General features: G+C 37.1%; 1 protein-coding gene across 2 annotated transcripts in view; it reads right to left on the bottom strand.

The window, feature by feature from the left end:
• Positions 1-6,124: 6,124 nt before the first annotated feature.
• Positions 6,125-14,493, bottom strand: part of LOC120900854 (protein groucho-like) — a 66,950-nt gene continuing 58,581 nt past the window's right edge. For both annotated transcript variants that reach the window (XM_040308363.1, XM_040308364.1), the window contains exons 11-17: positions 9,350-9,529; positions 9,111-9,282; positions 8,769-9,018; positions 8,438-8,696; positions 8,203-8,367; positions 7,909-8,108; positions 6,125-7,826 (exon numbers count right to left, since the gene is read on the bottom strand). In XM_040308363.1, the coding sequence (XP_040164297.1) occupies positions 7,719-7,826; positions 7,909-8,108; positions 8,203-8,367; positions 8,438-8,696; positions 8,769-9,018; positions 9,111-9,282; positions 9,350-9,529 (1,334 nt within the window). In that variant the 3' untranslated portion in view covers positions 6,125-7,718. The remainder of the gene's footprint in view (positions 7,827-7,908; positions 8,109-8,202; positions 8,368-8,437; positions 8,697-8,768; positions 9,019-9,110; positions 9,283-9,349; positions 9,530-14,493) is intronic.

Raw genomic sequence — 14,493 nt, 5'->3', positions numbered from 1 at the left:
CCAAATACTACCGCACAAAAAATAATCCTTGAATAAAAATCAACGATTTTTTTAAAATACCATAAGATTTCGAGCACATGAAATCTTTCGCAACCCTCGCAATGTTTGACGGGATAGCACGGTGAAAAAAGGAGGCTTTGGGCTGTGCAATAAATAGGATCAAAGCACTCTTTTTGTTCCAATTACTAAACAGTGGATTAAAATAAGTATTTTTTACAAAAAGATAACATTTTGCTACCGGATCCTGAGATTTAACCTTACTTGTTTGATTACACCCAAATTAAGCTAATTTAGCTTAAGCAGCTAATTTTGGCATGCTAAAGATCGCTGCTTGAATTCGCCTTTTGCAGTAGATAAACACCATCAAATTTCCAGGTGGGTCTTTCAAACAGCGCTCAAGCAACTTCCTTATGCCAGGGTACCGGGGATTATTTTTCTTTATGTTTTATTTTCAAGCAAGCGCCATCGATGAAATAAACAACAGGATTTCTTTGGCTTGTGTGCATGTGTATATTTTTTAAATCCTTAATATTCATGAATTATACAAAATGTCACACAATTTACTGTACAATCACAATCACTTCACTCAATATTCCTCCTTCAATTAACTTAACTAGCTTGGGCAGCAGCAACGAGATGATTGACGGCACCAGTGCTTGACACTTTGACAAGGGCCACCTCGTACCGATGTCATGCATTAAAAAGCTATAAAGTTCCACCAAGTTCAGTACGCTTTCTTAACAAGCTTTCAAGTTCCATCGTGAACCATACACATCAGGCTAATCAGATACAAGGTTCCTGAGAGTACCATGTGCCTGTTAAAAAGTTCCATAGTTCCGCAAAGTACCGTCTATCTCTTAATCATCCACAAAGTACGACATCGGAACGATTTTTCGTTAAACAGCCTCAAATCAGCTATAAAGTACGAGCTGGCTATTTGGGCAATCAAAATATAAAGTGTAAGTTGGTCACAGGGCGAAATAAACCTTATTTTGTGAGGCACAATTCTTAGCGGTTTTGCAAAGAAATCCATTCGATTTGATTGAAAATCAGTCAAAATATTTTCATTTGTGTTTGAAAAATTTAAAATATTCTTTTTTAAAATAATAAAATTGTGGAAAAAGAGGCAAAAATGCTCAAGATTAAAGGAAAAATGCTAGCTTTTATCAAAAAAAAAAAAATATTAAAAAAAAATAAATAAATATTTTGATAAACAACAATTTATACGCAGTGTGGAATAATTGGGTGATGTGCAACAATTGGAAAAATCTCGCTATCAGGTCTATTATTTTACTCGAATGACATTCGTTTCCATCGGAAGCACTCGAGTCGAACGGAAGAAAAATAGGTAAGATTCGCCATTAGAATCGATGAAAGCTTCGTTGAAATTTTTGTTCTAGCATCTGTATGTTTGACAGTTGGTCGAAACAACCGGCGGTCGGAGTGAGTGTATACAAACGGTTTCAGCACTTCTTTAAAATCATTTTTTACTTAACTTACTTAATTGTGAAATGGTTGATATTTCAATTTATTCAATCATTCATAATGCTTACATGGTTACAGAATATCCTGTAAAACGGGATGCTATACTCAGGACGTTGAACATGTACACTCACTCAAATCTACTACTCCGCATTATTGGCTGAGTCGGGACAAGGAAAATGCATGACAACAAGGTGAGAGTAGGTGAGAGATCCTAAACGGCCATATGTGAAAATCCTTGCTTGAAATTTCGAGCGAGAAAGCGGCGGAGGTATTGATGGCTTAAAAGCCAAAGTTGAAAATGCAACGATTTGCTCGAGGGCGTGAAAAACTACAGTCTGAACTCACTGGTTGAACTTCGATTCCCTGCCAACTACTAAATATGTGCGTTTTAGTTGGCACGTTTTTTCATACAAAAATTTTCTAAAATTTTTCTCAGCAAGCCATGAAATTTTTGGGAATTTTTCAAAAACTTTTTCCATATAAACGCATGCTTTTTAGTTGAACTGTCGAGCGTTCAACTAAAAAGCATGACCATTAAAAAGCGTTCAACTATAGCATTCTGACTGAACTTATTTCAGGATGTCTTTCCACAACAAAGCATTTAAGAGAGCGATGGTTCATTGCGCGACATGGCTGCAACACACTGCACGTAATGTGAGGCATCTTTCCGCACTGCATTAAGCATCGACAGCAGAATGATCCGCAATGGAACCCTTCTACTGTATCGAAAAATATCGAAATATCGAAAAAATCAAGGATCAAGAGATTCATTAATCTCGGATGATTCATGAATCTCTAAAGAATCAAAGGGTCAAAGCTTTTTATTGTTCTTATTCTTAGCGTAACAACCTACGTGGTCATGCCAGCATATACAGGTTTTGTTTTTGATAGTTTGTTTTGCTACGGGGAGATGGTCCATGCGAGGCTTGAACCGACAACGAGGAATGCCTACTACACAGTTGGTATAATTATATGAGGGGATATATATTACCGTTGAAATTTCATATTTGGCGCAACAATAAATATATTTGTCTCAAACACAAATACCAATTCCATTTAAGACTTCAAAATCAGATACAGGACGATAAAATAAAATGTTGATGACATTTTTGGAAATGACCCTCGTGGAATTTAAGAACGGGAAATAAAAAATATAAAAAAAAACCTCATAAATGTGTGTCAGGTCGTATCGTATCAGGTCTATTGAAAATCGGATCTTCTGCATTCCTGTAGAACCTTCTGCTCTGCTCTGCGCACCATTGCTCACCTGCGAGAGATGAATTCAGTGATTACTTAGATTTATTTAGATAGATGTTGTTGTTGTTTTATTTTTTTACGAGGCTTTTTAGCATTCGCCTCTCGTAATTTAAAATTAATAAATTACTAATACTATTGGAGAAAAAAAATTAAATAAAAAATGCATTAAAAGTTCAAGAAAAAGAAGAATACAATAGAAAATATATAGAATAGAAAAAGACAATAGTTCTTATGGTAATGTTGAAAGGTGAAAATGTTTGTTAATTCTAATGCTTTTTTCATATCAGTTATGTTTTTATAAATATTTTTATCCGTATTTGCTACACTTGTTTGTAGAGATTATTTTCCTTTAAGAAATTCAATAGTTTTTAAATTTCCTTGTAATTGTTGGAAAGTACAATGTCCAAATGATCTCCAAGTCTGTGTTTCTTCCTTTCTGCGGAATATCCAAAACAATTAATTAAAATGTGTTCCACCGTTGTATCACATCCACAAAATAGATAGATATATTTAAAAAAAACCCATTGCAAACCACAACATGCATTGCATATAAGGAATACAGTCAGAATTCAATAGTTGAACGCTTTTTAGTTGGCATGGTTGTTAGTTGAACGCTCGATAGTTGGCTGACAATTTAATTAAAAAGCATTCGTTTGTATGGAAACCCGGTTTATGAAAAATTCACAAAAATCTCATGATTTGCCGATAAGTTAATAAATTCCAAAAATACAATAAATCATTTATTTCATAGGATTCGTTAAGATTCTATTATTTCTGATTTTCAAGCGGATTAAATTGTCGAGCAAAAATACAATTTATATTGCAATGGACAATTCTTAACCGTCTTGTGTACGACTAAAAAATTAAACTTAACCATACAACCGCCTACCCGGGTAGGCCATACATTTTGTAGGGAAGAATGATGTTTTTCGTGGTTAAAAGCGTATATCTTTTGAATTACTTGCTAGATTTGAAAGAAAACTGTCTTGTAGGATCATAATAATGTTTTATAACATAGCGTAGTAAAATTCTAATTTTAAAATCCATTCTATATTCAATATTTTTTTAAATATTTTTTTCATTCTTTTGTTATAGTGTTACTGCCGAATGGGTGTTTCGGAGCGCACCAGGGGCTCCGAAGCAGGCCCCGCACCCACGGCTCCGGAGCCGGCTCCGCACCAACAGCTCCGGAGCCGGCGACGAATCCACGGCTCCGGACCAACGGCTCTGGACTAACGTATCAATAGATCGACTTGCGCAAAAACATAGCTTAACAGTGTCCCCATATATAACATGTTCGGATCCAATCCCAGTTGCGTACTTACAATCTTGAAATGGCGCCAATAATAAAATTTCAACGGTTTCAACTATGCCAACTGTGTAGTTGTAGTATTCTGATTTATACTTATATGAAAGGGATGATTCAACACGGTTTTAAACTTGCTACACCAATGATATAAATTCGCAAAAGGCTTGGTCTGCCCTAGCAGCTCTTTCAAACATTGTTTTTAATTTTCCTTTAAGCGAAGTTGTTTTTAACTAAAAAATCAGTAGAATGGTGATATTATCACTTGGTCACTCTTGCTGGATATCGTAGGCATCGTTTTCTGTCCTTTTAGGTACACTACAATAAGAACAGCTCCATTATGGATCATTCTGCTGACGATGCTGATCCGGTTGTTTGCAGTGAGCACGATTGCTTAACCTAACTAGCAGTATGTTGCTGCCAAGCCGTACCATAAACCATTCCTACCATTTGTACTTCGTCCCGCCATTACCAGTTATACCATTTACCTGACTTGACACAGTCATTAATGCGGAGCAGTAGGTTTTAATAGATAGTTAGTTAGGCGCACTGAACGTCTTCGACTTACTGAGTACAGCAAACTGTGGTAAAAGTTATTCCGTACTACACTTACTTTAACTTTAAATGAGACTCTTGTTCGGTTGGCTGATATTTGAATCTTTAAATTCTCATACAAATACAGTCTGAACTCACTGGTTCAATTTTGATTCCATGCCAACTATTGAATAACCGCGTTTCGACGAAACGATTTCTGCTTGAAAACTCCTGTGAAAATTACCGTTTCCCATAGCAACGGAAAATCGAACAGAGTTCGGCGAATCTTATTCGAGTAAATTTTGCCATCCTTCGCTGAATCACGAATCTTTGCTTGTTATCTTTTAACAGGTGTAGAGAAAACTGTGTACAGTCTGTTCTCGAGTTACGCGGATTCGGACATACAGTGAACCCTCACTTATTTGACACCTGTCTAATTTGAAAAACCTCTCTTATTTGAACATTTTCCACAGTCCCTTGATTTCCAGTACTAGTCAGTATTTAAAAGTGTTAGAACACAGACTTAATTGATACTTCATGTGCGTATAAATGTTTTGGAGGAAATGCAGACGAATACGAATTTTTTTTTATAATAAGTCGTGTGAACACGTTTTTTTTTTTAATTCAGGAGTAACGTTTTAAAAAAAATTGAAAAAAATATACGAAGATATGAAATAGTATTTTGCACAACTCTTACATTAACTGTTTTTATCTATCTCATATGGATTTTCTGCTGAGCTGAATAATGATGCAATAATAATGAGCACAGTTTAAAGAAATTTGGAAAAATCTGTATTGAAAAACAATCAATATGTAAAATGGTTCCATTGTTTCCATCAGCTTAAAAAAATCAACTACTGATGAACATTTACTTCGATATAAAAATTCATCACTTCTCATGGGTGTTTCTTACCATATGTTTTACCCATTCTGATATTGGCCTTGAGACGCACCCGAGAATCAAAGAACTTTTGGATGTTTCTGGTTATATTCTTTTGCGCAAGTTTGAAATCGGCAAAACAATATTGAAAAATGTCTTTCACAGGTTAGTTATATTTTGTTAAGGGTTGCTTAGTGATCGAGTAAAGCTGAACTTATTAATTTTGTAATGATAGCTCACATTTTTATCTTGTATGTTTAACTTTCAATATACAGGGTTATCCAAGTCACTTTCGAATGTGCACAAACAAAATTATTTACCTCCTTCAAGATGTTTTTCATCAGCTCTCAAATGGTGTATTTGTATCATACATGGGATTTTGCAAGTCAATTTCGAATGTGCACATAATTATTCACCACCTCTACGATTTGCTTCATAATACAATTTCAGTTTTACACATGATTTTTAACACATCACAAAGTACTCAATCCAGCTTGAGACGTTTTAAAAATGATGGTAGAGAAATTAAAACTTATTATGATGGAAATGAAATAGCATATTGATGTAGATTGACTTGTTGCACGCGGTTAATAACAATGTTTACATTCGAAAGTGACTTAAAAAACTCGCAAGCAAATGAAAAATGTTGTAGGCGTTGGAAATTGATTCGGAAAACCCTGTAATTTATTCCTCAAATATATGCATTAAAAATACATGTACAGTCAAATTTCAATATTTGAACGCTTGTTAGTTATGCCAACAAAGCTAAGCGCTTTTTAGCTTCATTTCAATTAAAAAGCATGCGTTTGTATGGATATCCCGGTTTATGAAAAAAAAATACAAAAATCTCATGGCCTGCCGAAAAAATTCAGAATAGTTTTGTATGGAAAAACGTGCCAACTAAAAAGCACATATTCAATAGATAGCAGGGAGTTCGGACTGTAGTATTGTTTATCATCAACGTTTATTATAATTATCGTTTATTTTACTAAACAAAATTTTTCACAACCCTTTGACGGTGAAAATTAGTTTTAAGCGGTCTCAAAAATGCAATTAGACAGGGCATATAATGTCCTATCATTTAGTATCAAATGCTTTATATTTAGAACTTTTTTGCGAGATATCATCAAAAACTGTATTTTACATTCGCTTACACTCGATTACTAAATAGTCCTTTATTTAACAGTTAACTCCCGAAACATTTTTACTTCCTAAAACTAGGGGCACTGTTTAAATGTGGTTAGATAAGTGCTAGGCACTTTAAAAATAAAACATGATCAGTTTGACACAACTTTGTTTTCACGATTCATTTATATAAAATGCATGTCCTAAAAATCCGCCAAAAATTATTGTTTACAGCTATTTTAAATGTCGCAAATATAATGTCAAGCTTTAACCATTCTTATTTTTTTATCTTCTAACTAAATTTAGACAACTCAAACTACTATCGTATTACGTTTACATCTGCTATGCATATTCCCTAAAATTAAACTAGTTTAATCAGACAAAAAATCAAACAAATCTATCCCATTCATAAAGTTCTCAATCGTCTATTTTTCGATGCAATTTACACTTTAACTCATAGATCAATTAAATATTTTTTTTATATTTACTTATCAGAAAGTTCACCTAATATTTACGTATTATCTTTATACAAAGAATGTCGAAGATGAAATCCAATTTAAATCGTCTTGCTCCTCTCCATTTTAATCGGCTGGGATGAACCAGTGTAAATGGAACAAATCTATTAATAAAGCCAACTGTAAAAAAGCGAAGAGAACGGGAGGGGGTGGGGGTGGTTGGTGAATTAACGTAGATTTCTGCTACCAATGTGTAAAATCATATTATATTTAATTGTTATCCTATTTTGTACATCTACTCATCATAACAAACGAAGTTTAATGTAACGCTTTTTCAATTGAATTTACCGGTCACGAATGTAATCGTAAATGTTTACAGCTAGCAGAATATGTGAGATTCATAGTTCAGTCGGGAAGAGGAACCTAAAATACAGCAGATGCAGCAGTTGGAGTTGGATTTGGAGTAGGAGCATCGCACCGAAGAAATATATATCAATGCACTGTTTTGGAATTCCGAATTTCCTTCTCTTCAACATTATCCCTGCTGCCATGTGGCACGCGTTCTCTGAGTTTTGTCTCTTTATCTTTTTTTTTTATTTGATTTAATTTTTATGTTTTTCTTCATTCCTCTCGATTCCAATCTCGTTTACTCATTACAGACTACATTGAATCAACTTTAATAGATTACTTCATATACAGTAGCTTTTTTATCTCCCGAACCTGTAACGATGTATTTATCATCGGCCGAAATATCACAGCTTAGCACCGAGGAAGATTCCTTCGACTAAATCAGAAGAAACAAATGTAGATTCAAAATAAACAATTGATTACAGTTCTACAACAATATAAAAAATAAACTTTCCTACCTGAAAAATCGAGGCTCCGTATGGCGTCCTCCAAGCATTCAACAAGTTATCTTTACCCGTTGAAACGAACCACTTGCCACAAGCAGCAAACTTCAAACTCAGTACACAACTTTCATGAAGATGTAGCTGATACTTATCGGGTTTTGTAGCATGCAAAACTTCCACATTTGAATTTTCCATTCCAACAGCAAGCCATTCACCTGATATAAAAAAATGTTAAAAAGCATGGTTACCCAAAATATAAGCAAAAATTCACCAAAATACTACGTTTTTACGATTTTTGAATATTTTTACCTGTCGGGCAGTAACCAAGAGAGAAGATCTGCGAACTAAAATCATGTTGCTGTAATTGTCTTCCCTCTCGCAGATCCCATGATCGCACGGTATTGTCTAAGCCTCCCGTCCAAAGTTTCGAACCGTCAGCACTAATATCTATACACGATGCACCATCAGTGTGTCCTGAAAAGTAGACATCAAATACTTATTAACATGTTCCATATCTGCTTGGTCTTTCCTCATGTTTTCATACCTTGGAACTGTCTAACTAAAGTTTGATTTTGAAGATCCCACACAGCAATATTACCATCTGAGCAACATGAAAAACATACTTTAGAATCAGGTGATATGGCAAGTGCATAACATGCGGGGGCATTGGATGTGAGTTCAGCTTTTATTCTTGGAGTAGGACTTGCCAAATCCCAAATCGATAGGTTAGACGCTTCGCCACCAACGATCAACGTTCTCCCGTCTGGTAGCAATTTCACTGAACGTATATAGTTGTCTCGTTGCTGTAAACCCCCCAAAAAAGGAAAAAATGTATTTTTATAGTTTGTAACAGTACATACTAGGATTTTTCTTACCAAACAATCTAACTGAGACACAGGACTTTTATTTCCAGGTTGTGAAATATCCCAGGCCTTGACGCATCCTTTGCCACCAGTGTAAACGTATTTGGTCGGATTGGAGATCGTTACTGCACATACAACTTCACCATGGTTCAGAGAACTAATCTGTCTAGCGTGACGTGGAATGCCTGGTCCTACTAAGGCATCTTGAGGAAATGGCACCGGTTGCATTTGCCCTTCAGCGTTCACATGAAAAGAATATGCACTACAATTTAGTGGAACAGAGAAAAAAGGAATTTGTAAGATATGCATATGTCCATATATAAAATATATTGCTTCAATTTTTTTTATACTAACGGTTTTCCACCCGGAATTCCAATCGGACCCAGAGGAGCACGCATCTGAGAATGAGGATCAAACGCCAACGGAGCGCGGGCGTAGTTGTTTAGTGAATGTGGAAGGTTATTGTGCACACCCGGACCGCCATAAGCAGCGGCAGCGGCAGCTGCTTGAAGATCGTGTGGGGCACCTGAAACAAAAACGAGACATAAATTATTATATACCACGATAAATATCATTCAAACTATATATCATACCATTTAACGGGCCGGCAAGATATGGTGGATATCCAGGATTTATAACAGGTGGTTTATTTACAACCTTTGGAACACCGTTGCTTGCTACCGAGTTGGTAGGGGTAGCTGGTTTTGCAATAGGTGTGGTTGGTTTGTCATCTAATTTTTTGTTAGAAGGCGTTGATGCATTCGAAGATGTACCTATTATGTTAAAAGAATAAATTGTAAGTTAAAAAATATGTCTCATGAAACACAAAGCTAAACTGACATTATAGTGTTTCAGGGGAACTACACGTATCTACTATCTTGCACATGACCACATGTAAGCTTTTTTATTTGTAACGATTCAATACAATGATTATCTACGACTAATTTTATCTCTTGCAGTATAATCATTCCAGCATACGCAAGGACAGTTTTTCTTCTATTTGGCGTAAACGTCCTGCCATGCCGGCCTATAAGGGACATGCCGACTTATACGGCTTTCCAGACTTTATTCAGTACCACACAGCCGGATAGTCAGTCCTTGCTACGGGGTCCATACGAGGGTTGAACCCATGACGGGCATGTTGTTAAGTCGTACGAGTTGACGACTGTACAATGGGACCCCGCAAAGACAGTTAGAATCGCTTTCAATCCAGAGCAAGCTCATTTTTTTGAGCGACGATAACACTGCCGATAATAGTTTGGAATAGCTTTATGATTTATTATAGGCCATGAATAGTACATAAAACAGTTTAATTGGTAAGAGCTATTGAAATCCTGCCTTATTTCTAAACCAAATTAATTTATAAAACTAATCATGCTCTCTGAAGTGATGAGATCAAGTTCGAGCTCTTTGGGCGAAAACAACGTACACGAGGCGAAAACAACGGACAAAACCCATAGAGAAACTGATTGACAAAAATATTCAAAAAAAACAGCCAAGGAAATTAGAGCTGTGCCAAATGAACGAGAACCGTACGGTTCATTCAGTTCACGTGAAAATATGAACTAACCGGTTCGCATGAATTTAAATAAATAAAAATAAATTTGATGAATTGAAATAAAACAATGCGTGCATTCGATCATGATCATTAAAAAAAAACTTTGGAAAAAAATCAACATCGGCACATTTATTAAAAAAACGCAAATCAGGAAACGGTCAATTTTAAACTGCGCAATGCGTTCTAGCGTCGTTTGACATATTGGCTGGTATTATTGAATTCGTTCGTAATGGCGGCGTATGGCGGCGTCCCGACACTCATTTTTCTAACGTACTAGATGGTTGCTACAGTTATTTACCGCGGCGTTATAGGACCGGGTTCAAGAAATGTGTTGCCATCCCTAGAATTTCTTGTGAGCGCCGTACGTTCCCGCTACGAACGGATTCAATGATACCAGCCATTGCCAATATTGACTTGACTTGCCAATATTGACTGTTGAGGTGACCAAAGTATTGCTATTTGTAAATCCACGAATGAACCGATATCACGTTCACGTTCATTGTGATGAACGACTCGATACATTCGAATTGCCCACCTGTAATGGAAATGGCAATGTCATAGTATTGGGATGCTTACTCATACTAGGTTGGAAATATTGACAACATTGATGAAATTGACTGCCGACAAATTATTTCAGTATTCTGAAAACAAATCGTAAGGAATCGGCACGTAAAGCTGAAATCAACAAGACGACGATTCCAAGACACCGCTCACATATCCACTGCCTACTTCCGTGCAACCTCAAGAGGTTGAATGGTATAGGGCTAGTGATCTAGTTCGTGGTCGTTTTCATGCGATGAATTACTACATAAATTACTCCACGCCACGTTCACGATAAGGTGTCAAATCGGTCGCTCCGGTGTGTTTGATCCATCAAGTTGTTTAAAAATACATGTTTTGCATGTTGTTTTACTTATTATGTATTATTTTAAAATGTTACCTAATTAAATCACAAAACATATTATATTTTTAAAAATATATAAAACCAAATTGCATTGCACGGGTTTGAATTAAAAATTTAAAAAAAAGAATTTGAATAATTTTATATGTAATTAAACTTAAAAATAGAGAATTTTCTTTCATATCAGTTAAACTACTCGCAAAAAAGTATTGTTTTACAGCTAGAAAGCAACAAAATATAAAGTAGGCCCAATTCATTCTGTACTTTGCCCGATTCAAACTTCACAAGGCCCGAATAGAAAGGACAGTGCCCAATTGAGGGTTTACGTTGTCCGAAAAAGTATTTACGGCGACCGATAACGCTTTGACGATGCCGGATTGGCTAGGTAAACCCTGTATCTGCTGTCTGTTCAACACAAGTTATCGCAAACCCGACCAAAAGCTAGCATGTAAAAAACTAATACAGTAGGTGACCGCTAACTGAGAGGTAAACAAGCTCCAGTCAACGAACAATGTTCGCTAACTGGAGTGACGTTTCTATGGATTGATTGTTTTGATTGGCGTTGACTGCAATAAACATACCAAACTTTTTTTTCATTTATGTTGATATAAAGTATAGTAATTCGTGTAATAACATAAATTAATAGCAAACGTAGGCAAAAGACCCTAAATTTGCTTGAAAAATGCACATTTGCAATAAATTTCTCTTCATGAGATTCCGGATGTTTCATGTTTTGACGTTTAAGTGTTCGTTAACTGAGAATCACTCCAGTTAGCGAACCTCCAGTTAAAAAGCACCCCAGTTAAAACACATCCAGTTAGCGGTCACCAACTGTACGAGCAAAAATGTATCCAGCATTTATTGTACTCTATGCCTTGTACACACTCAAGGATTCTATAAAAAAACTACTTAAATATGGATCAACATGATGAGCACAATCCATTCAGATCATTCGCGAACAATGACGAATCCGTTTAAACGGGCTCGATCTATTGAATTGCATAGGTATAATTTCCACACTAACAGAACACAGATCGAACACAAATGAGCCAGTTCGAACGCGTTCGATGAATTCAGTTGTGTAGGTACGATTTACACATCAACAGAACACAGATCGAACACTGCTTAACCAATTCGAACGCGTTCGATGAATTCAGTTGTGTAGTACGATTTACACGCCAACAGAACACAGATCGAACACTAACGGATCAGATCGAACGCGTTAGATGAATTCAGTTGTGTAGGTACGATTTACACACCAATAGAACACAGATCGAACACTGATGGACCAGTTCGAACGCGTTCGGCGAATTCAGTCGTATAGATACGATTTCCACACCAACAGCACACGTATCGAACACTGCTGGACAAATTCAACGGCGTTCGAGAAATTGAGTTGTATGAGTGCGATTTCAACACCAACAGGTTACGATCGCTACAGCCATTGATGCTGATAAACAGCTGAATTATGGTCGTGTTGACCTTCCAAAATTGGAGCGATTGATTTTATCTTTTGACAATTCTTTTAACTGTTCGGACTATTCAACCATTGACGATGCCACAGAGGCTTTTTGTGAGTTCATGAGATCTGCTATATGTGAATGCACTCCTGTTAAAATTCCTCGTCGTGGACCACCATGGGCTGATCGCACACTAAATGCATTAAAAAAAGAAAAAAAGAAAAGCCTATTCTGATCAACGAGCAGAACGAAACAGCACGTCACGTCTCTATTACAACAGAGTTCATTCTCTCTATCGCCGATATAATAGATCCTGTCACCGAAGTTATTTGAAACAAACTGCACGTCCCCTCTGCAAGTACCCTAGGCGCTTTTGGAGTTATATGGACAAAAACGAAAATCTGCTGGGCTACCAAGCATTATACGTTATGACGGTGACAGTGCCTGTTCCCTGCCAGAAATGTGTAAATTGTTTGCCTTGCGCTTCAAGGACAACTTCGCTTTTCAAACTACTGGTCCAGAAGATGTGGCCGATGCTCTCTCTAACACACCTGTTGGTGCACTGCTCCCTATGCTACCAGTCATCACTGTCGATACGATCATCTCTGCCATCAAACGTGTCAAATCCTCATATACCCCTGGCCCAGATGGTATACCGGCCGTTATCCTAAAGTGGTGTGCTTCTGCGCTTGCTCCCTCGCTGATGAAGATTTTTAAGGAGTCCCTGAGATGTGGAACCTTTCCTGCCACTTGGAAATCTTCCTGGATGACACCCATCTACAAGAAGGGCTGTAAGAATGATGCTGTAAACTATCGTGGCATAACCTCACTCAGCGTGTGTGCAAAGGTGTTCGAAATGCTAATCTACGAGCCATTGTTGGCCTCGGCCTGCAACTATATTAGTGTGAATCAACATGGTTTTGTACCCAGGCGATCTACAACGACTAATCTACTAGAATTTGTTAGCAAATGCCATAAATCTATCGATAACGGTTTGCAACTAGATGCTATTTATACGGATATCAAGGCAGCATTCGACAGTGTATCGCACTCCATCTTGCTAGCGAAACTCGACTTACTTGGTCTCCCAAACCCTATGATAATGTGGCTTAGATCGTACCTTACAGATCGTCAATATTCTGTGAAGTTAGGCCCGTACATGTCAAGTCCAGTGCATGCATCTTCTGGAGTCCCGCAGGGCAGCAACCTGGGTCCTTTGCTGTTCCTTCTTTTCATCAACGACGCGACATTGATCCTTCCGGCTGATAATCATCTACTGTACGCAGATGACACGAAAATTTTTCGTGTTATTCGTGAACCAGAAGACCACGCCCGACTGCAAACTTCCTTGCATGAGTTCCAGTGTAAGTGCAACCGTAATGCGTTATCCCTATGCACACATAAATGTGAAATCATCACTTTCAGTCGTTCTCGCTGCCCATCATTGTATGAATATGCGCTTGATGGACAGTCCTTGGTGCGAAAACTATGTGTTAAGGATCTAGGTGTTTTGCTCGATACAAAACTATCATTTAAGGATCAGCTGGATCACGTAGTAGCCACCAGCAATAGAATGCTAGGACTAGTTATCAATATGACTCGCGAGCTTAATGATATACCTTGCACCAAGGCGCTCTATTGCTCCCTTATCCGGTCGTTGATGGAATATGCAAATATCGTATGGTGGCCAACTGCAGCGCGTCCGTTAGCTCGATTGGAATCAATCCAGCGCAAAATTTCACGATTTGCACTTCGCTCATGGAACCATAGGCTCGATTACCGGACTAGGTGTTTACTACTCGGGCTACCCACCCTAAG

Source organism: Anopheles arabiensis, chromosome 3 (assembly GCF_016920715.1).
Source record: "Anopheles arabiensis isolate DONGOLA chromosome 3, AaraD3, whole genome shotgun sequence".
Taxonomy (NCBI): Eukaryota; Metazoa; Arthropoda; class Insecta; order Diptera; family Culicidae; genus Anopheles; species Anopheles arabiensis.
This window is presented reverse-complemented; position numbering and strand designations above follow the sequence as displayed.